At 35.3% G+C, this 25,553-nt stretch overlaps 1 protein-coding gene across 3 annotated transcripts in view; it reads left to right on the top strand.

The window, feature by feature from the left end:
• The window catches only part of LOC105215336 (GTPase-activating protein skywalker), a 121,316-nt gene that overhangs the window by 20,889 nt on the left and 74,874 nt on the right, over window positions 1-25,553 (top strand). For all 3 annotated transcript variants that reach the window (XM_054227389.1, XM_054227386.1, XM_054227387.1), the window contains exon 2: window positions 21,971-22,586. In XM_054227389.1, coding sequence (XP_054083364.1) covers window positions 22,439-22,586 — 148 coding nt within the window. In that variant the 5' untranslated portion in view covers window positions 21,971-22,438. The remainder of the gene's footprint in view (window positions 1-21,970; window positions 22,587-25,553) is intronic.

Below are 25,553 nucleotides of genomic sequence, written 5' to 3'. Positions count from 1 at the left end.
AAAGTGTTGATTTAGAACGATTTACCATATAAGAGAAAATTCTTATTTTACTATATGAATTTTTCTGCGGGATCACATTGTAAATTTGGAAAAAATTCTATTAGTAAATTGTATTAGTTCAATTTTTGTTTGAAATAGAGAAGTTTCTTCAATAACTATCGCCTATATGGTGACGGTAGACTACCCAACTGCCGTTCTGCGTAATATGAACAAGCGCGGGTTTACTTCCCATCAAATGTCAAATCCGCACCACTTCGACAATGTGTTATTTGGAATACCGAAAATAACTACAACAAAAATAGTATTAATTTTTCACTGCTACACACAGTTCAGAGAGGTCAACGCCTCATGGCGTTTTGCTGCTTTACTATTTTATTATAGTAAAATCGGTTTAATGCACACATCACACCACACAGACATTTGTTTTTTCCACTATTTAGACTAATTGAATTGAAGGCGCACTTGGATGCGTAATTAAATTGTAATTGACATCCCGTGCTGCAAATTATTGTCGCAAAAAAGAAGTATAATTAAAGAAAGCGAGTCAAAAATAAAAATATAAAAATAAACAATAAATAAACTTAAATTAATACTGTTACCCTCCGTGTCGTGTGTTTTATGAACTGCGAACTACTTTCGTCTCTCGTCTGTTCGTCTTGCTTCCAATTTTGATGCAGTACACCTGCCATTTCCTTTTTCTGCCTTCATGTGTACACATTTTTTATTCTTTTTCATGCTATATTTGTGGATTCTCACCTCCCAAGTGTATAAACTCCGAGAAGTGGCGACGCCATGTTGAAGTGAGCTTACGAAAATTCTACATTATTTGCTGGCGACTGTACAGAGGTCAAAAAGACAGTCAGAAAATAGAACACCGTTAAAATATGCGTACGTGCGGGAAAAGTGGGCGCCAGCAATACAAACACTTCAGACACACTGTCGAGAATCGTTACACAGAAAGGGTGGCCCGAGCGAATGCACGCACACACATATCTTTCTCTAACAGAGCACTTTTTCCAACCACCTACTCCTTTGTTCCTTACTCCAACGGTTTCATAACTCAGTCATTGTCTGTGGAGAGAAACAAATGCGAATGAAAACACCAAAAAACCCAGAAAAATATACTCAACGATTACATAATCCAAAAAAAGTTTCGCCTGTGTCGGTTTATGTTGGTTGTGTAGGAGCCTGTTATCCATAACTTTTTGCCTCAAATACATTAAAATAACTGTTGTGGTATGAGTGTTGCTGAAGAAACCAGAACGTTCTCCCTCTCTAGAGTTAAATAATTTTGGGTATAACTTAACGAAAAAAATTTGTTAGATGACTAAGAGTATTGAAATTGTATGAATATGCAGCGTAAAGTGGTCAAATGACTTACTTATTCGGAGTTTGGTTTCTATGGATTGAACATTGATGAATGTATGTAGTTTCAGGGCGGGGTTTGATAATTAATTTAAAAAACTTTTTGAGATACTTAGTACTAATATTAATATATTATTTCTTATATGACAGTTGAACTATATTATAATAATTGAAATTGTGTTGGGTGAAAGTTGAAAGCTTAAAGTGCTGAACACATAGACGACGACAAGCTACGAAAGACATCTATCAAATATTAAAATACCCACGTTCTTATGGGCTTCAGAGCGACATTTGTAGCCAGCCGGCGCTACGTCGTGTCGTGTCGTCGTCTTTGTGTACAGAACATAACTCTTGTGCTAACTCTTGATAAAATTATTTATTATTATTTTAATTGAATTATTTTTTAAGATATTAGGTATATAAAAAAATAACTGTTGGACCGAAATGTTCTGGAGTTAGTTAACTGTCTTCTTTCAATGCTGCACTTCTATGTGACAAGGATTCAGTAGTGTTTGGAAGAAATGTTTACCCATGTTTCTTGGATTACCTTCCTTAGATCTTTAACTTTTGAACATATTTGTTCCGAAACATCTTCCTCTTCATCCGTATGTATACATACAATACTGGGTAAAAAATACCGGTCGGTAGGAAAACTTTATTTATGAGCTAGAATATTCATCCAAAGAAAAAAGTAAATCTTAGAGATTGTTTCACTTTGTAATAAGTAATAAATAATATTAGCCAAAAATATTAGTGTTAAAATTTTTTTGTTTTATTTTTACAATTATGAATATTCTAAAATATTGATTACAAAATTCATTAAAATAGTACTACATATCTCAATGATTGTTATTGGGAAATATTCAAACGATATTTTATTGCGCCTCGATAATCCGACCTCTACGTCATCAGGTGGTACCTCTTAAAAAGTACGGAGTTCATTTCTTTTTGCTGATTTGGCTTCTGTGTGACTCGTCCCCAGGTTTTCGATCTATTATACCCTTTTAGTCTATTATACCAAAAACAGCCCAAACCATCCTAGTTACTAGCTGGCGTACTGTTGTTTATAGGTTGTTCGCCTGACTTTCCCCATACATGGCGGATACCATCTGGCCCAAATATATTTAACGTGTATTCATCCGAGAAAATTACGGTCTGCCACTGATCCACAGACCAATTTCCATGCTCTTTCGCCCATACATGCCGCTGTTTCCTCATTCATTGGCCCTTAAATCCTGCCCCTCTGAGTCTCGGGAGAATCATTGATTCATCCACCATCACTCCTATCGCATTACCAAGGTCCTTTTTTAATATTTGAAGAGTAGATAAGACAGTCCGATTAACCTGTCTTGGACAACTGTCGTCTTTTGGACTCTTTCAGATCCTTTCTTTCGGGCGACATTTCCCGAAATTTTTTATGTAATCGACTTGTCTTGCTGAATTCCACAAAGCTTGGATATTTAATTCTGCTGCGATAAGACTATTATTTGCCCTTTAGTTACATCAGTAATCTATTGTGAAATATTTCATTTTATTGTCTTATACTTTAATTAATTCCTTCTTAATTTCTTATATAATCAACGATATAACAATGTGTTGTGACTTGGTTGCAGTAACCTGCCCATTAAGCTTCGCAGAAAATGAAAAAGCAAATACAACAATACGGAAGTGAACGTGCAATGCAATGCGCCACTGCACACGAGCAACTTCGCGATATGTGACCCAATTTGGCAACGAAACTGGGCACAGAGCTAGCCATAGTCATCAGCAACAACGGCAGTGACGGCAATTTTACAGCTTGCAACATTGGCGACGTCAAAGGCAACCAGCCACCGTTGCTAATTTTAGCAAAGAGCAGAGTGGTGCAGACCTTGTGACGCCGTTGACAAAGCGCGGAGTACTTAATCAAAAAGCAAAATACATGCAAAAAGCAAGCAAATCGAAAATCAAAAATAAAAGACAAAAGCAAAAACAATAATAAAACACATCTACAGCACGTGCAGCCTCAGCCTCGTAAACGCGAAGTTGAAGAAAACACATGTGAGTGTAAGCAAAGGAAAGAAGAAAATTCGCACAGCTGACAAACACGGGGAAAATGAGAACAAAAGACCACAGAGGAATGTTGCTGAACATGAAGCCAGCAACATGTTGCCAAGAGCGCATGCAGCAGGAAAAGATGTGTGTGCGAGTTGTTGTTATTGTTGCTGATTATGCGCCAATTAAGTGGCAAAGAAAGCAAAGCTAAAGTAAAACAAACTGTAATATAAAGCAAAAAGTAAAAAAAAAATCTAAAAAGAATTGCCGCACAAATGTACTTGCAACATGCCGGACTGCGCAGGCGACTGACTACAAGCTCGAGAAATTGGGTGAAAACAACAACACAAACCGTCCGTTGGCGTTTGCCAGATTATTACTGCATTGTTACATCGTCCGAATCGGTGGGTGAATGAACTCTAAAAAAGTCCAACTACAAAAAAGAAAATTTGCTGCAACAACAACTGTAGCGTGCTAAGTACATATGCACGAGAATGCGTGTGTGGGCAAAAGACGACAGCAGCGAGAAATAAATGAAATGTATGTTTCGTAATGGAAATAAACCGTACGAACGAAATTCGAAAAGGTAGACAACGGACATTGCACAAATAGACGAAAATAGCTCAATACAACATAAGTGACAACAACAATCAAGACAGTAAAAACAAAGAAACAGTAAAGAGAAATATTGCCAATAATAACATCAGCATTGAACTGAGTAACTGGTTAAGATAATGCTCTGTAATTGTGGGCAATGCGGTAAGACACGGAAGCAGTAACAAATTTTAAATACAATAAATGGGACAAATGGGGGAGCAATGTTCATATCTAATATTTAGAAATTTGAGTATTACAGCGATTTTGTTAATTCATATACATACTTTACTGAATTATAGTTCCATGCGATATTATATTTCCACTTTTCGATGTCACTTTTGCAGAAATGCTTGTCCTTTACTTCAAAAGAGGGCTCTTAGCGATTGCCTCTTAATTGCTTCTATTTTTAATGCAATTTTGTCATCCTAACTTTTTCTTGACGAGAAACTAATTTCGTTTTCATCAAATTAGTACATTTTTCCGAGATTTAGTTCTTCAAACCACATACGAAACTTGCCAAAATGCTATATCTCAAGAATCTTACGAACTATTTGTTTTTTGAGTTTTTTGAATATTAGTTTACAAACACAATATGGCCTCTCATAGAAACTAAATTACCTCATATTATATTATACAGTCGGGCCTCGATTATCCGTGATGGTCGGGGCCAGAAGCATTACGGATAATTGACTTTCACGGTTAATTAAATAACAATTTCGATTATAGTTTTCTTTTTAATTTGTTTATTATTTAACAAGTGAACATTGGTGTACATTCATATTTACATTAAAAAAAATAATTCAAGAAGTTTATAGACATTTTTAAATTAAATAAGTATGTATACATTAAGTTTTTTACTGAAAACATGACATCATGATGACATTAAGCAAAAAAAAAGAATACAATTTCTTAAAAAAAGTCGTGTAATTTGCTTCTGTGCTTGTTTACATATGTGGTGCTTTTCAATCCAACTAATACAATTTCGTGGTCTTCCGCGCTCTGCTGATGATTCACGGTTAATCAGGGTTACCGGTTCACCGGATCACGAATAATCGAGGCCCGACTGTATAACGTTTAAAGGGAATCTAAGGGTTTTACAAAGCCAATATTAATTTCTAAGTTATTATTAGTCATCTCATCATTTGGCTCTACAGCTCTTTGTAAGGTTTGGCCTGTTGAACAATACGCCTCCAAGGTACTCTGTCTTTTACTGTCTTTCTCCAGAAGTCCTCCTGGACTTTCTCCAGGCAGAATTTTAAAAGAGTCCCTGTATCATATGGAGGCGAACAAAAATATGATATTACACTTATTGATTGCATAAATCATGGAACAAAAGCATGGAATACAGACGACAAGAGCCAAATAATAATATATGCAATAAACAAAATAACATAATACATGTGTAATCAAATCGCTCATTTACATGAATAGTGTCACAACTGTATTTCATTTCAACATTTTAACATAATATTATCAAATATACATTTAAATATCTGAAGAGTATTTTGTGAAATTTTTATTTAAAAATTCCGAAAACTGAGCCGTTGGTACCTCATCTCCCATGACGTCTCCAAAAAAGCTCTTGCCGTGAACATGATAACTCATTGTTGCATTTATCCATAACCAATAAACCAAATATATTTCGATAATACATAGATAAATCTAGCTAATGAACGAATGAAAAAATTTTTTGTAAAGTTGTCGCCATATATTGGCTTGAAAAAATAGTTGTAATAAAAACAAGTAAGGAAGGGCTAAGCTCGAGTGTAACCGAACATTTTATACTCTCGCAATTTATTGATGTAATTTTATAAAGATAACACAAGTCGACCCATATATTTGGTATAAAGTTCAATAGAATAACGAAAATCATCATAAATAGTATATGGGGGCTGAGGTAATTCCTAAACCGATTTCACTCGTTTTCCCCACCTAGATACAATGTATCGAAGACTATACGCTCACTTAATTTAATATTACTTATAATTAGGTATATGGGATCTGGGGGAAGTTATGACCCGATTTTTACCATTTCAGGTACAGAGAGAAACTGTTATAAGAAAAAAATTCGGAGGGAATGAATTACATTAAAATATCTGGAGGATTTACCTATATTTTCGGTGAAAAATTAACCTTAGACACTGAGTTCTTCATGTTCGATATCAGATGAAAAGTCATGGTCCGATTTTGACAATTTTTCCACAAGTGATGTCACAGCTCAAATACAGTATTTGTGTAAAGTTTTATTCCGCTAGCTTCATTGATTCCTTATGAATACATTATAAAGTGAACGAATCTGATGGTGAACGAAAGTGTTATATACCGAATTTCATTGAAATCGGTCGAATAGTTCTTGAGATATGGTTTTTGACCCATAAGTGGGCGACGCCACGGCCTTTTTCCATTTTGTAAAAAAATCTCAGTGCAGCTTCCTTCTGCAATTTCTCATGTAAAATTTGGTGTTTCTGACGTTTTTCGTTAGTGAGTTAACCCACTTTTAGTAATTTTCAACCGAACCTTTGTATGGGAGGTGGGCGTGGTTATTATCTGATTTCTTTCATTTTTGGACTGTATAAGGAAATGGCTAAAAGAAACGACTGCAGAAAGTTTGGTTTATATTGCTTTATTGGTTTGCGAGTTATATACAAAAACCCTATTTGGGGGCGGCGTCACGCCCACTTTTCCAAAAAAATTACATCATGCACAAATACTACCTTTATAGTGTGGAAGCCCCATTCTAAAAATCGCCGAAATCGGACCATGGGTTTTCAAGGCCCCATGTATCGAACATGAGGACCTCGGTGCTTCTAACCTAATATTAGGGTTTCCAACTTTCAATGGACTTTATACAATATATATGATGAATATGTGGGTCAAATTGTGTATTATATAATATAAACAAAGTTAAATAAATAAATTGCGAGAGTATAAAATGTTCGGTTACACCCGAACTTAGCCCTTCCTTACTTGTTTAAACTGATTGTACTATTTAATAAGATAACATTTTTTAAATTTTAATCTATCTTGAACCTGGGCCTTCATCTTGCTTTGCCGGTGAATGCTTTCGTGTTCATTAGCTTATTTTTGGGTCATGTATTAAAATGATCTAGCCATCTTATTCGTGGCATTTTAATAAATCGCACGATGTTTTCGCCTCGAATTAGTTATTCCATCTTATCCTCCATTCATTAGTTTCAATTCTGACTGCATCGACATTTTTCTTTCGATTATTAGTACATTAGTTCTATGTTTTTAGTTATTACTGATCTATTTCTATTTTATAATATTATATTGTATATAATTCGCAATTATTCTGTTTTCTTTTTTATTTTATTTTTTTTATCCTACTTTGCTTTGTTCATACTATATATGTATTTATACAAAAGATAATTCTCTATTTGACCCTGTGGATGTTTAATCGAATCTGCAATTGAACTCACAATCAATTATAATCAACAACAGAAATATCGAGTTCCCATCAAAGTCCAACGCAGAAAAAACGAAAATGAATGACTGCGCAGTGGGAGTGGGTTTCCATAGTTATTGATGGATACTCCGCTAATAGCAACAAACGATTTCAGCCAGGTGTTAATAACGACATTTTTATTGAATTTGCAAAGTGGTCAACATATGTATTTGTATACATATGTACATATATATTTTGTATGCGTATGGCTACAATGTGTGCACGAGTGCTCAGTTTATGTGGTGACTTGTGCAACAGGATGGCAATCAAATTAAGCATCTACGTAATCAAGTGTCACTTTTAATTTATTAATTTGCTCACACATACAGACATGACTACAACATGGGTGTGGGAGTGCGTGTTCTTGTTCATTAAGCTGCTCGTGGCGGCAGCGAGCGTTGTTTGCAACATGTGGCATAACATTGTATATGTATAGAAGAAAAGTAAGAAAATATTTAATAACGTAGGTGGCATGAAGAGGATGAAAGGGAAATGTAGCAAATGACCAGCAGCAGGCTAAGCACTATAAGTCAGGCTAATCTATGCCTTGCTGTGCTCAGAAGAACACGCAACCCGTTGCGCTACTTCCGGTCGTTCTGCCGCGTCGAAACTTTCACGATAACGGTACATTATTGTATACGAGTATACGAGTATACGCAAACGCGCGCCCATTAAGTGTCGACTAAGTGGATTATAGTAGCACGTAGCCGATCGGCGTTTGGGGGCGTAGTAAATGGGTTAAAAACACTCTAACGCAGAAATGTGATCGATCAAATTGAGTTAAAAACATACTGCGCTTAAGCCATTTCGTGTCGACAGCCGTTGGTAGCAGATAATGCTACCTAACTCCGTTTGTACCATTATGCACATATATATATGTATGTACATATGTCCATATGTATATTGAAGTGCAATTTCATATGAAAGTTTGTAGTTAATGCAGACACTTAATGAGTTCTTTGCTAATACGCAAGCAGAGTAAATAATCATGTACTTCGTTGATTAAATTAATGAATTTCGAATCAACAAACGAAATTAAATATTTTTTCGATCTCTAAGGACATACATGACATTCTTGAAATGCATTTTTTCAAATCCATATATATTGTTACAATATCTTTATATATAAAATTCTTCTATATGCGTGCATGTCACTGAACTCCTCCGGTTAGGCCAGACCGATTTGAATGAAATTGTTTGTGTGTCTTTAGCTGGATTCGAGAACGGTTTGTAGTCGTCATCCGGTTAAATTTAAATAATGCATTTACTTAATTTTAAATTAATATTTTTTTTTTTAAGTTTTATATTCGCCAAAATAGATGATGCCATTATTACTGTATAGAAACCGCCTAAAGGTATAAGATTGTTTTCGATTGGGAAATGTTTTATAATTGTATATCGCTACTGTCGGTGTACCAAATCTCTATCTGTATGTATGTTTATGTTTTAATAAAATTCGTTTTTTTAAACAACATGCTTAGTCAGCTATACTATTTTTATAGTACAGTTTTACTATAACATTTTTATAGTACAGTTTTTGTTTTCTTCAAAAATGATTCTCAATGTCGAATATTATCTTCATCATTGTTGCAAGTTTGATTTCATCGAGCATTCTCGACAGGTCTTAGAGCAGGAAACACTCATTGTCAGATATCGAAAATTCGGATTTTGTTTTTGGTTTGGTTTACTTGTTTGCTTGCATGACACTCACTTTCCACAGATCTTTCGCATCTCCAATATTTATGAATCTATTGTCAAACATAATTATATCCTTCGATATCGTTATTGCGATAGGTATCTGAATCAGTTAAATATATTATAATTGTGCTCTTAAAAATATACAGTTATGTGATAAATAAAAAGGTCAGTGGCCTACAGTTAATAAAGTTAACCTGGTATTGCCCAGAACTTTTTTCGTTTCAGATTTTGGTGAAATGAAGTTCACTTATATATTTTCACCGACTGAGCACGAAAATTAAGTCCGTTTTACGATTCATTGTATAACTTTTCCGGAAAATACGAAAAACTAGCGTTACCTAATGGTAACCGTGGGTCGTATAGCTTACTGTTTTTTTGCTTTTCCCTTTCGAAATAGTAATTCATTCCCATCCACATCTTCCACTTAAATTTCCAGTGACAGTCAGTAATTAATTGTGTGCCCAAATCATTAAAATGCATTTTAAAGTTTAAATTTGGGTTCTAACGTAAACACTGTATGCAAAAAACGCCCGCGATACGTCCTTCACCCTTTGACCTGATCAAAGTGGAAATACAATTACACTGCGGGTAATTTTGATAACTCCCCAAACTGACGTCAGCAAAATACAGAGGGGAAAATGCGCAGAAGAAAGTGGAAACGAAACTGAAACAAAATCAAACCCCAAGATGTTGTAGTGTTGCCAGATGTATAGACCACTAAATTTTAGTGTATTTTTACTTGAACTGAATTCCGTCGCTTAAAACAATACTGTTTATATAGTCCATAAAATTGTTTGTGCTAAGTGGGGCATATAATTTTAATTGAGTGTGCGGACTCTTTGCCACACCTCGCCTCTCTTCTCCACAAAGTGAGTGTGTGTTTGCCTACTTCCGCAGGACAATGACTTTGTGGAGCGCACAAGAAAGAGGTGAAGGATATTGTTTGCAGTTGTTGGCGCTGTGGTTAGCTTTCACAATGGGCCAACAACAAAGTATGGCTAAACATAACGGCCAAAAGGGGAAGGAGTTCAAATACTGCCATATACATTTGTAAATATAACGGTGTATATTTGTATATTCATTTCATTCCTATATGGTTAGCACAATTCGTATTTACCCAAGGGGCAAGAGTGACAAGCAGAAATGTTCTTGAATGGGAAAAAGCGAATTCACAATGAAATGAGGTCGTGTCTTCGTGTACATTTGTATGTGCATAAAACTATATATACAGAATACAGAATTTTACGTTGAATTAACGACTATAAGCTGATGAAAGAATGTGGAACGAAGCGAAAAGGAACAGGATGTGCGGAGAGTTACATCGGGCAACAATGTCGTTGGTTACGAGTGCCATAAACATTTTACAACATGGATACTGCCGCTTACATAAGTTCGGTTGGTTTCTGTGGTGTTAAGTGCGTACTTTTGTAGTGATGTCTAGAGCTAAATTGCGTGTCGGTACGGGCAGGCACCATGGATCAACGTTAGCAACGTGACAAATGACATAATACTGCCTCCCAAATGTAAAGAAACTCAGAGAGCATCAGCAAAAAGTACAAGGGCGGTGGTTTAAATGGAATCAGCAACAATGAATCAATTGATACACAACCACACACACAGACGTTATAAGTGATATGTGCAACTGAAAGGATTTACGAATGAATGCGTATGACATGGATTGAGGTCTTGTAAAGGATGTATGTTGATTTGAGTAAGTAGCGTTTCCGTGGCATATGGACCAAAGTTGCGTTGTTGGCAGACAAATTGAGGAGATTGAGGCAATCGTATTGTAATTTACTGATGAATGAGGAAATAAGTATATTGTGTGAGAAAGATGTTAAAACTTTTATTTTTTATTTTATATAAACTATTTTCGTACTCTTTCAATTATTAATTCAATTGCTATTATTTAACGAAATATGCAAAAACAATTACTTCGATTGATATACGCATGTAATCACTTGACTTCAAGTTAAAAAAAACTGGTTTATCAATCCAACGATAATATTTACCATTTTTAGTAAGAGCACACTTCGAAATTATGAATTCAAAATTGTCTTGTTGCTTGCATTTTACTTACCTAACCCATTTGACATGACAACTACTACATGACAACTACGAGACTGATGACAGCATTGATACTCAAGTAGTAGAAACAGAATTACATTTAAACCTACTCTTATTTCTCTTGTTGAGTAGTCATTAATTTAATTTTTTTGAATTTGCAAATAATTGGGTATTTTACATTAGGTGATTTCAATTTCAACAGATTTGTGCTCATTATGTTACCTCGTCATTCTACAAATACAATTCTATAGTTTCAAGTTTGAGTTTTTCGGATAATATCATAAGAAGTCATATATGTTACAGATATACTAGAGATAAAAATTATGTGTATATTTTTACCGTTATGAAGGCTAATGTTGTATATATTACAAACTATCGTTCGAATCTGATTTGATCGAAAACATGAAGCGTGTTTGTAGGCTAAAAGCGTAATAAAAATATATCTAACCCATTCCAAAGCCAAAACTACATATATTTATCTCTATACAAACATACATAGACGCATAAAAACCTAAAATATAAAAATAGATTTTCTGCTATTAAATTAGCGAAATTAATCCAAGACTTTACGAATCGTCTAATTTTTAAATTAAACAAAAAGCTTTTAGTTTGGTTTGCCTAATCAATTAATTTCACACTTTCGACCTAAACTAACTAAAATTTCAACTTTCTATCGATCGCAAGCCAATTGAGCACTGCGTCAATAATTTCGCCAGGAGCATTCACCCACTTACTTCGCCGCTTTAGCCAATTTTATTTTTAACAATTACCGCTTAAGTTGATTAGCACAATTTTGCGACGCTGATATTTTCGGAAACCCGATTTCCCGATTCGCGCTTTAAACGGTAGTTTATACGCTTTACTTGTCACTGCAAACTGCCACATTTGATATGACAATGCCCGGACAAATAAAATTACTTAGCATATTTATGCAAAGTGAATGCCTTGGATAGACAAAACTGGAGCTTAAATTTTAAGCAAATAATACTATTTAAATATAGATGTAATGTGCCCCATTCATATAATGTCTCATATTCTAAAGGAAAGGCGAAGTCGGAGTGGATTAGGTTAGGTTAGGTTCGATGCCTGCTCCCCTAAAGAAAAACACAATTAGATTATTAAGGACAGCCATTTGTAGTGCCAAAAACTTTACCCACCTAGAACCTACCAGAAATCTGCAGAGCGTTTTTTACTTCTATATCTTCTAATTCGCAAGGATGCCCAAAAAAGTGTGATCCAACGAAATTTTGTCTAGATTTCGCAACGACGGGGCGTTTCAGCTTCTGCAGTTAACATCAAGTAAAATTTCTAGTTTGACCACGTAAATCCCAATGGGACAATGGCCGGTTAGGACTTCTATGACTAGGGAAAGATTGATCTTACTGAGGGCGAGAGTCCCTCTGATCTCCTGCGATTTACTTTGGGCTAGAAGGATCTAATGATCCTTCAACTGAGACCCATTCATCCCGAAGCAAATTGCAGAATAGTGATGCTCCTACTTGTTCCCATTCTACTGTAGCTTAGACCGACGTGTCTAGCCTAGCAAGCTCATAAGCCTTGCAGTTTCCGCTGCTAGATTCCGCTGTGGCAAGGCACCCACACTGATCTGATTGCGAAGTGATCCGATGCAACTTCTAGTGAGGAGTGGCATTTCTTCACCAGAATGGCAGTATCACCGCTCTTATATCAGAGAGGATCGTCACCTTTCTGAATTGTGCTGAGCTTCACAGCAGTGGATCCGCTGCAACTTTTATGGCATTCGTGTGAAGTTGGAGAGGAAGTAGGGAATCGAACGATCTGTACCAATCTTGCAAGTTTACGCTAATATGTTTCCTTGCGGATACTAAATTCCTTTCTTAGTAAGCAATTCTTTACGTGACAGACAATATTTTAAAAATCTATTGATTTTAAATGGCGATAGTGTTAATGTAGTGAAAGAAAGTAATTGTAATTAAATAAGGATTGACAGTCCTTGACTGATTTACGGCGCCGTAATTAATGGAAGCAGCTTTTGGTATCTTGAGAAACTGTCCAAAACTCTACCATTTTTCAGAAGCTTTAAGTCTCCCATGAACATTTCTGTCGCACTTTAGAATCGATACAGCTTACTGTTCAGCTGTTTTCCTATAATGATTTAACCAATTGGGCACTGGGTACTAGAATTGTGGTTAATGACCGTATAAGGAGAATTGGCATAGAAACTAATAAAATATTAAATGCTTGGGAATATTCATACAATTGTACAGATCTATGACATAGAAGCCGTTAAACAAATGCGTGCGCTGCCGTAGCAACGGACTTGTCGAACAGGCGGGAGTTGAAAATTTATGCGATAACAAAAAAACGCCAGCAGAAAGGTGGAGCAAAAAACCACTAACGAAAAATAATTACAAATGTTGCCTAAGCAATGAGTTGCTAATAGACATGGACAGCTGGTTACATTTATTCTAGCACATAAGTATGTATGTATGTAGTTACAGTTTGCTCCGTCGAAAACGCGGCGAATGTAGTGCAGCTCAACATGACGGCGAATCATGTGATCGCGAAATGGATTTCAGCTGACTAAACATTCACGGAACGCCTCAAGGCTGTCGGTGGTAAGCACGTACTAATGCTCTCATGTGTGTGCCGATAAATGAATTGTAGCAGTCGCTAATATTGGACCTGGCTGAGTTCATCTATTCAGGTCCACTGTCCTTTGACGGCGTCGCCGACAAAAGTTTCCGGCTGCCAGTGGCACTTGAAATGCAGGTGTAATTTTCTAATTCACTTCAATTGGGGACGTTGAATAGCGTCACGGCTATTAAGTGGCACATTAATGCGCTCGTCTGCAACACGTCCGTTCGTCGCTTATCACAAGCATTTGAGGAATGAGTACTTGATCTAGAAATAACGGCTATTTTTATTAAATGGTTTGTGCAACACTGAAGCTTTCGCACATTAAGCTTCGTAGGCAATTTGCCAGTTGACATTCAGCTTGATTAAAATTGACATTTTGTTTGCGTATTCTAATGAGGAAAGACAACGGAGAGAGGGATAGAGACAGGTGTGGCAGTGCGTTATTCATAACGGTATAAAAGGCATACTAAATGTATATACGACTTTCATGCTCATGTACAGATGGTGCTTCCATAAACCTTCAGTACGCCTTTTGTAAAAACAACCGTTGGAAATTCGAGGAGATGCGTTGATTGAAGATGTTGAAATTTTGATCAATTGAGTGAATTCATTTCGTATTCTGGTTTCTGGTGTGAAAGTATTAAAATATTAAACTTTTAGTTTGCAAAATGTTATTGCAGATAAAATCAACACTTGTTACTTCTTTATAAATTTATACAATTCTACACACTATTTTTGAGAAACCTTTTATTGTATTTTATGCCATTTGCTTACTTGATATTTCACATTTACCCGTTATTTATCTAAAAATCTTTTGAAGCATTTAGTTAGCACTTCATTGTCGAATAAAAAACCGTCAAATTTCTGATAACCATAATTGTTATCATATCTTTTAGTGTTGCGGTAATTATTCCGTCTGCTTGTTTGTCTTTATCTAACTCAATTTGTTAGCTTTAAAATTCAGACTGAATAAATGCGGTGTCATTTAGCTCCCAATATCTGTTGCTGATTCAGAAACTACAATTCTGGGAAATCCTAAATCATCGTACAAGAAGCAGAAATATAAGTGCATATGTGTGTGCATAGTACATATAGCCCATAAAAGTGTGCGTACACCAGCAAAATTTGTTTAAATTTTTACATAAATTTTTTCTTTGTATTCTCAATTTCAAAAAGCTTTAGAATGAGTTACAAAAGCATTAACAAAGAAAAAAGAAATTTAATATTTTCTTAGATAGCCTTGTGGTTTTATAACCTCACTTCTAGACGGGCGTTGAATTTACCAACTTAGCTGTTTCCTCAGTTGTAATCTGTGACCATTCTGTCGGATACATATTTACTTAAAATTCCGAATTTTATTTTTCCTTTTTTTTACATTTTCAATAATGTTTGTTGACGTTATTCGCGTTCAATCTTACCACATTTATTATTTTGCATTCTTCCCGGATTTCCTGACGACCAAATTGTGGTTTCGATGTAAAAATTCTGGGTTTTTTGAATGGTTGGTTGGAGGAATAAGTTGTTCCAATAGTTTGCCCATTTTTCGCTAAATGCAGACTTTGTGGTGCTTCAGTTGAAATAAACATGTGTAAAGAGAAATAAATGTAAACAATTTTAACTGCATTGAGTTTTTACTTTACTTAAAAATATGTATGTCAGGTGTACGTGTATCTACACTGGTTGTCAGATAAATGAGACAAGAGCGAAATATTAGAAATATACAAGCTCGCACTAGGGCGAGCTCTGAGCGTTCCCAATGCCTTCATAATCAGAGAGAAAGATAACGGACACCAAAGACTTGAAGTCGTAATCGCTTCAATATTTATCTGGCCAGCACTGTATGTCTGAATGCCTACGTGTAAATTTACATTTTAAAAATTATTAATAATTCCCGGAATGTCAAGCGCACCCACTTTGTCAGCTATTCCCTTGCAAATAAAACTATTCCAAGCACTTTGTTTTGCATTTATTTTCTTCCGTAGCTAATCTTAGCAGCTTTCCGGAAAATGTTATTCACATTTCTTAGTAGACTGAGTACAAACATCCATTGCTACTTTAAACACGATCAGTTTTTTTTAAATTTTTGTTGACAGAAGCATATTGATATCACATGAACAGCAACCAAAAACTTATAAGGAAGGGATAACTTATTCGACTCAAATATTTGGCATAAAGTCCATTAGTATAAGCTACTACAAGCTGCATTATTCATATCACCCTTTTACGTTCACTAAATTTTGCTAGATATCTCACATATTAATCGATGTATTCTGTATAAAGTCTACCGGGAGTTTGAAAATTCCTATGTATATGATATATATGGAAGTTAGAAGTATGGAACTTATAACAATAGTGAAGAAATTTCTGTACGATGATACACCCTATATCCAATGAATTTGTGGTTGTGTAGACAAAAACACGCGATTGTGTAATGCAATGAAACAAAATTCTGCAAAAGTTTGCAATTCGAGGTAAATGTTTATATTTTCAGATGTAAGCAAAAACTTAATTGCTTCACATACATACATACATATGTATATATACAATCTTGTGTATGAAGCCTTATGAATTGACTGTAGCATTATTTGTTAAATGTTATAAAGCAACCTTGTTTAAAACAAACTGACCTCAGTTCTCCCTTTTATGTAAATGAAGAGTGTTAATTGCACCAGTTTTAAAACCAATTGCGCTACATACTTAACCACATAGTACATATGTACATATGTATGTATGTTCATATCGTACTATAACTAGGTGACAAAACGAAAGATGCAGCTGAACACTTGCACTTGGTGATCTCGTGAATCGCGGATGGAAAAACCGAGAAAACTTGCTTGTCAAACAATCGTAAAAGTATTATTTATTCTTAGTAGTTATTAGCAGTTGTCGTCTGTTAAGGTTATGTACAACTCTCAACGCAGCCGGTTCTACGCTACCGGATTTTATAAGGTCAAGGGCTGCTCTTTCGGAGATCTAATCCTGTTTGGATGCACTGGTAATTATGCGGATTTTGAAGCATCGAAATCTGAAACATTGCAATAAATATTATGAATAGGGAATTTCAAATTATATGGAAAAATGGTCACTAGAAAAGAGAACACTCTTCAGTTTAATTGTATAAAATTTCTCTTTCAAGGTACGTCTATTTAGATTTATTTTCGAAATATCAATGCGCTTTGATTATATCCATACTTCCCATACCAAGAGGTGGATGTTCCAGACTATTTCGCAAGCCAAAAAGCATCCGTAAGAAGATGAATGCAGTTTATTTTCAAAACAGGCCGTTACGGCTTTTATTATATACCAAATTTCATGGAAATCGGTCGAGTAGTTCTTGAGATATGGGTTTTAACCCATAAGTAGGCGACGCCACGACCATTTACCGTTTTATAAAAAAAATCTGAGTTTATTTTAAAATACAGTGGAACTTCCATAACTCGAACTATTAAAATGGCAATTGAAGTCAAATTCCATACAAATTTTCTTCCATAAATCGAATTTTTCGACCAGGGATGTAATTGCGTTTCGTCAACCACACGAGGATATGGCTCACCTCAATAGCCACAATTTTGTATGTTGACGAAGCCATTAAGCCAGAAATAGGCATCGTCTGAGAGGCATCGAAGAGCTGTTACAGTAGCCACTGGATAACGTTAATTTTTGTAATTATGTTAGGTGATTTCCAAGCGTTGTAAGTGAAATGTTATATGATGAAATGGTAAACCTTACTAAACACACTGACAAAATCACGTCATCCCTATTGGAATACGCTAAATACTACTTCTAAACGAACAATTCAGATTTGCTCATAAATCCGCGTAGTCTATTAGTAATAAAATGTTTTATGTACTTATATGGAATAACGTTTGCCGATAATATTTGCTATCAAAGTCGTCGATGGCAATTTTGTAAAATCATGCTACAAATTGCAAAAATGAGTCCATCACATTGTATATAAAAGTAAAATGTACACACATATGTATGTGTGTATAAATTCACTTTAATTCAATTTCAAACTCACACCAAATAATTGTTTTAATGGCGCTGGTAACACAATGTTTCCCCACAGGTGCATATTTAAGAAATGGGCCAACATTCTCCCTCATGACAGCTATTATTCACAATGAATCGGCTCATTATGATTAACTTTATTTTTACAATAACAAAGACATTTGAATGAGTCGCCGAAAGCCTCATACAAACACACTCAACATCGACGTCGGCTGCGGCAGAATAATTAATTTATCATCGTGAATTAATTGTTGACCTTTAAAAACTTGAAATTCTATGATGACGTAAAAATTGATCGCGTAGCAAAACAAAGAGTACAATAATTAAAATTAATGAAAATAAATCAGAGAAAAAACACGCAAAAATAAAACAGAATAAAAATAGCACGATTGCGTAGGGGAGAGTAGCTAGCGATATGGGAAGATACGAGAAGCGAACAGGCGTGTGAAACAGAGTGAAAACATTATATAGTTACAAACATACACACAAAGAGTGGACTCAAAATGTATGAATGAAAAAATGAACTGTTTCTGTTTTAGTAAGTTGGTTTCTATCAATTGAAATTAATAATTCATGTGGTAAAGGTAGTGACAATTTTGATATATTTATACTGTTGACTCTCTAGTGACTACCCAACAAACACTGAGATCTTATATAAAACTGAGAATAATTAATGATCAAAAGTACTTTTTATATCTTTAACTGTGGATGATAAATTAACGCCAAATTTAATAAGAGGATTTTTGCTCTCTTTGGGAAATACTGATTTCAAAATCTGTATCCGGAGCAGGGGTTATCGTATATAATAATTTCTGGAGTTGTTAAATACTATTAAATAAAAATAATGTTTTTAATTTGAATCAAAAATTTTGCTTTGCCATTTCTGAAATATACTCAAAGAATATACCAATTAAATGAGCAATTAAATGCAATATTTTATTTGGTAATAATTTTAGAAAATAATTAAAATCTAAACTATTTAAATGAATAGTTCTCGCAATTGTTAAAAACTGTGTTCGCTGGGTAGAGCAACCGGTTTCGTAAGCGTTTAATACTTGAGCGGGTTGAGAGAGTGTACGCATAAGTATGTAGACGTGTGAGCAATCGCATTCACAGGTTGGTTGGTACTAAGAAAAAGTAGTATAACCGTGACGGAACCGGTAAAACATGCACGTGCTCGGGTTTAGCCGCAAAAGCTGCGAAATAGCACATTCATGAATCAGATAACAAGCGAAGAAGGTGAGCTGCCACAGTGATTTTGGAAGTCGAGTGCAAATGAGAATGTTTGTGGTTGTGCAAATTTTGTTTTAGCAAATTATAAAAATAAATGAACAACTTTTTTGCATTTTAACACCGTTTTCCAGTTTTGCATGCATTATATAATATGTGGGTTTGTTGTGTATCTAAGTATATATGAGTACTCAAAAACGAGGAAGTAAATTAATTTTTGTGATTTCGTGTCATATTTAAGATACAATATTTTCGATTTTCTGGGTATTTCATAAATCAAATAAGTGATACATCAGCAGATAATTTTTACAATTAAAAAAAAATTACAAAAAAAATATTTTAAAATTTTATGTACGTTTATAACAGTATATATGTATTTGTGCATATGTATATTACTGTATATATATTTTGTACATATGTATTATATACTTATACCAACTGATCATATTCGCAGCGGTAACCAAATGTTTTCTGTTCTTTCACCTCCATTCTAGAAGAATATGAACGAATATAAAGAGAACACGGTTTTGAACAGTTATCATGAATATCAGAAAATACATTTTAGAAGCGCTTTATAAAAATTGGTTAATTATGTGTTATGTTAATTCAAAATCTTATTTACATTTTATTTTAAAATATATTTATTTCAATAGAACAATATTCTCAACACGACTACATGCGAGCGTCCAACATGGCGTATGATTAACGTCACATTTCCGCTTTTCCCAGCTCATTTGTTCACCGTCGCTTATGTATGCGTATGTATGTATGTATGTATGTATGTATGTATGTATGTATGTATGTGTTTTGTTTTTCTGCTGTGTTTGGTAAACGTTCGAATCGCACGTCACTCGGCACTCGATAAAATTGCCTGCAACGCTGAGTGTTTAATTTTCTGTTCGGCTAAAATTGTTTTCATTAAATTCCGCTATAAAAAGTTGTTGTTGTTTTAAGTTTTATGTATTATATTTTCGCTGCCTCTAAAATCAGCCGATCTCATTTATATTTTACCATTTCTTCTTCATTTGTTTATTTCCTCTCGTCCAGCTGCCGCTTCCGACCCACTCTTTTATCCAGTAATAACGCCATTTTATTTGCTTTTTTGGAAATTAACGCACAACAATTATAAATTGTTTGTTTTTATAGTCTAGTGCAGCGTTTTCCTCTAGCTTTATCTATTTAGTTAGTTTATTTGTTGAAAAGAGAAATTGTTTTGAACGCTCATGGCAATGTAGTGGAAAGTGGTTTCTGCACAAAAGTTTTGTATACAAAATTTAGTGGATTTTCATAGTTAGATACATTTTAGGGCAAATGGAAAGGCATGCAAATAAGAATTCAGACGCCTACTTCCGCTTTGAAGCATTCAGGATAATTATTATTAAGATTTTTAAACCCACTAAATTTTAGTTCAACATAACCTTATTTAACAATAGAATAGAATAGAATAGAATAGAATAGGATAGAATAAGAATTATTCAATTGAATCAACCAAATATTAATATTCAATTCCCTAGAGTAGTTATACATTTTACATCAATATTGTCATCCCAATGGATCCCAAACATGTCTATTGCTTACTCTGGCTATTGATGCGCTTTATATTTCAATATTTCTTTTTCATTTAAATGTTACCTGACAAATAACTTAGAGTTCCTTATATAAATCGGTAAGGTCGGGTTAGGTTTTCCGTAGAGATCTTCTGCTTCTTTTTCTTTGGCACTTCAACCGTGGGTCGGTCTGGGCTAGGAACACAAAACATCGCCATTGAACTCTAGCCTTTGCGAAGTCACGCCAGTTGTACATCCGAAGTGTAGATAGGTGCAGGATGCAGTTGGTCTTTCCATTAGATGCGTGGGCGCCCTTGCTTCCGTTGTCGGTGGATCCTTTCACTGAAGCACTGTCTATCATACGTACGGCCTAACCAGCGCTTAACTATATCAATGTCGTCGTAGGTCTCATACAGCTCATGGTTCCATCTTCTTCGGTACTCTTCGCTCACTGACGGACGGCTCAAAAGATCTTGCGGGGAACAGATCTCTCGAATGCTTCAAGTACCTTTTCATCTCGGGTTGTCATCGTCCATGTTTCAGCGCCGTATGGGAATGATGAGAGACTAATAGAGCGTAGTTTGTGTTCGTCGGGAGATGGATCTGCTTCTCAATTGCCTAACGATCCCAAAGTAGCACCTTAGATTGTTAGTGGGATTTATGCTGGTTCCGAGATAAACAAAGTTCTTAACTATGTCAAATGAGTGATAAGTGACGTAGTTCCTAATACCCGAGACACACATGTGTTAAAAACACTATACCAGACGTGTGCCACCAGAGCAATGTAGTATTTTGCTGGTAACAATATCAGCATTTTTTTGTGGTATTTTAGTAAACACAGCTGAAAATAGGTTTGAAATCTAGAACCTAGACAGAGCTCATATACAAAAGGTTTTCAAAATATTTTGTCAAAATGACAATTATTTTTTGAAAATAAATAAATTAAAAAGAAAATAAGAAATTTTTCAGATTTTTCAGATTTTTTTTTCAAAAACTCCAAGGCCATGTACCGCTTTGGTTTGTTACACGATTCGGAGATATAATTTAACGACTTCTGTGTTTTGTGGAGAAAATACATAACACTTTTGTCCTGGTATTTTTACCACATGTGTGTCTTCGGTATAAGACATGAGGAATTTTGTGTGTGGCCTCCAGGTACTTTGTCTTGCCCTCGTTCACCACAAGATCAACCTCTTTCACTTCTTTTTCTTAGCTAAAATTTATTCTGCTTCAAGTATACCTTAAAACATAATGCATAGCTTAAGTAACCTATCTATTTTGTCTAATTTAAATGTGCAATTTTAATAAAATATAAATATTTTTTCTTATTTTTCAGATTCACTTAACCTGTAATTTGATTGGATTATGCTTTTTGAGGATTTAACATAAATTTGAAGATATCATAATGTTGCATTTCTCAACTCGTCGCCGTGGAGTATTTCTATCTCCATAAACATTTAATGTAAAAATATTTACAAAAACAATTTGAAATTGAATTGAACGTAAAAGGAAAAGAAAAAGATTAAGTAAACGTAAACTAAATTTAAAGTAACAAAGTTCGCAAACACTTCTAGTCAAATTGAAAATAACTAAAATTAAATTAAATAAAGCAAAGGCCAGTAATATAACTCCGAAAAGAGAGAGCGTACCAAAGAGAAAGGGGTGTGCTGCGAGAGATAGCGAGGAACTGTGAGATTCTGCGCAGAGTAAAAAGTGCACACTATATTAATAATATAGTTTATTTGTAAAAATAAAAATATAAATATCTACTTGGGCAAGCTTTCTAAACGATTATTTAGAAAAAATGCCTTACAATCGTGACGCGTCTTCAGCTCAGGCTGATAAATTGAGCGGCATTGAGGAGGAGAGCGACTTGTACGAGGGATTTTCACCACACGTCGACACTGCCGAGATAAAAAGCTTAGATTTCTACAATCAAAAGCCCTCGACAGGTAAGTGTTTTGAACTTTTTTGCATTTCTTAATTAAAACCGCGAATATTCATTAATTGAATGCGTGTCTTTGAGTGGTCGTGATTTGCAGAACTGCAGCATTAGTAATTAGCAAAACTGCTGAGGACAACTTCAACCGGTAAACATGCTAATGAATGCAAATATTTTTAATTTAAATAAATATTGCCAAAAATATTTGAAATAGAAATTATGTTTTTGTGTTTTTCTTTGTAGGTAGTAATTAATTTCTAGTGACTTGTGAATATTCTAATTTTGATTATTTTTGATTTGTTTGTATATATTGGAATGTAGTAAATTGATTGAATGCTGACTACAACAACAATTACAGTTGAATTTAAAATAGAAAATTCTGTCTTCGGTATTTGCCACATTCTATATTCGTAATAAAATAATAAATCCATATTTAAAATTGTGAAATTTTATAGCATTTTCAGATTTTTCATTTTGATAAACCATGAAAAATGTAAATAAAATCCACACATGCCACAGTTCATTAAAATGCTGTGCACTTGTGTGTGGCCCAGATCGTTTCTGCCGCCACACACATTTAATAAATTTTATTTTATAACTCAAAATAAAACCAATGATTTAGCTTTTAAATATACATATGTTCAACATTTGTCAATATTTACATTAATTTTGCGGTTAGACATAAAATTTGTCGAATAGTATTGTACATGTTGTAATTGAACGAAGACCTTCTTCAATAAAACTTTCGATTTACCGCTTGTTTTTAAAGAATTGCTTCTATTTCGAAACACTTTCCAACACTACATGCAATCGAGCAAACGAAATAAACATTGATTTGCCGATTCGATTCGAATTTTATTTTGAATGGCTACTTGAGCAATTATTTGCGTTTGTACAGTTGTGTTCATAAAAATAGCAGTGTGAGTTGGGATATATTTTAGTGCTAACCAAGCTAGACAGGTAAGAGCGATTTTAGCCAAAGGGCGATATAAAATACAAATGTTAAAAAAGAAAGTCTACAAGTGGACAAATATTTGACGAAATTGCTCTAATATGCCTCATTATACTACTGCTATCACCGTGAAGAAGATTGCATATGATCGAAATATTATTGAAATAATAAAATAGGTTATAGAATCGATAGAAAGATAGAGAAATCTCGAATAAATTGACTGTTAAATAATATCATTAGGTGTATAAAAAGTTTCTTTAGAGACAAGAGTATTGAGAGATTTTATCTGCTCAATATCTCGATTTCTACCGCATTGATTCTACGGATTCATTCAAATGCCTTATGAAATGCAGGACGTTCAGGATGCGAAATCATTACTATCAATACATGCATTGACTCTATGCTGTGTAGACGCGATCTATCAAACCAAATATTAGTTGAATTATTGCTCCAGTTAAGTTAACGCTTCATATTTATGGTTTTTAGAGAATAAATATTTTAACCCAATTGTGTTAATTAGTGGCCTGCAGGCCTACCAGACCAACCTAACCTAACCATTGTGTTAATTAGTGAATATGTGATGTGTATGTGATTGGCGTTGCAACCGTTTAGCCGGTTATAGCCGAATCGACGATAGTGCGCCACCTCTCTCTCTCCTTCGCAGTTCGGCGCCAGTAGGAGATCCCAAGTTAAACCAGGTCTTCCCCTTCCTCGGCTTCCTCCGGCGGGTACTGCATCGAACACTTTCAGTGCTGGAGTGTTTTCGTCCATTCGGACAACATGACCTAGCCAGCGTAGCCGCTGTCTTTTTATTCGCTGAACTATGTCAATGTCGTCGTATAACTCGTACAGCTCATCGTTCCATCGTCTGCGGTATTCGCCGTTGCCAATGTTCTGAGGACCATAAATCTTGCGCAAAATTTTCCTCTCGAAAACTCCTAGTGTCGTCACATCTGATGTTGACATCGTCCAAGCTTCTGCGCCGTAGAGCAGGACGGGAATGATAAGCGACTTGTAGAGCTTGATTTTGGTTCGTCGAGAGAGGACTTTACTGTTCAATTGCCTACTCAGTCCAAAGTAGCACCTGTTGGCAAGAGTTATTCTGCGCTGGATTTCGAGGCTGACATTGTTCGTGTTGTTGATGCTGGTTCCCAGGTATACGAAATTATCTACGACCTCGAAGTTATGACTGTCAACAGTGACGTGGGAGCCAAGACGCGAATGCGCCGACTGTTTGCTTGATGACAGGAGATATTTCGTCTTGTCCTCATTCACCTCCAGACCCATTCGCTTCGCCTCCTTATCCATGCGGGAAAAAGCAGAACAAACGGCGCGGTTGTTGCTTCCGATGATATCAATATCATCGGCGTACGCCAGGAGCTGTACACTCTTGTAGAAGATTGTACCTTCTTGGTTTAGCTCTGCAGCTCTTATAATTTTTTCCAGCATCAGGTTAAAGAAGTCGCACGATAGTGAGTCACCTTGTCTGAAACCTCGTTTGGTATCGAACGGCTCGGAGAGGTCCTTCCCAATCATGACGGAGCTTTTGGGGTTGCTCAGCGTCAATTTACACAGCCGTATTAGTTTTGTGGGGATACCAAATTCAGACATCGCGGCGTAAAGGCAGCTCCTTTTCGTGCTGTCGAAAGCAGCTTTAAAATCGACAAAAAGGTGGTGTGTGTCGATCCTCTTTTCACGGGTCTTCTCCAAAATTTGGCGCATGGTGAATATCTGGTCAGTTGTCGATTTTCCAGGTCTAAAGCCACACTGATAAGGTCCAATCAGTTTGTTGACGGTGGGCTTTAGTCTTTCACACAGTACGCTCGATAGAACCTTGTATGCGATATTTAGGAGGCTGATCCCACGGTAATTGGCGCAGATTGTGGGATCTCCCTTTTTATGGATTGGGCAGAGCACACTGAGATTCCAATCGTCAGGCATGCTTTCTTCCGACCATATTCTGCAAAGAAGCTGATGCATGCACCTTATCAGTTCTTCGCCGCCGTATTTGAATAGTTCTGCCGG

The sequence above is a fragment of the Zeugodacus cucurbitae genome, chromosome 3, assembly GCF_028554725.1.
Source record: "Zeugodacus cucurbitae isolate PBARC_wt_2022May chromosome 3, idZeuCucr1.2, whole genome shotgun sequence".
NCBI lineage: Eukaryota > Metazoa > Arthropoda > Insecta > Diptera > Tephritidae > Zeugodacus > Zeugodacus cucurbitae.
The sequence above is the reverse complement of the archived record's forward strand: the minus strand, read 5'-3'. Positions and strand labels throughout refer to the sequence as shown.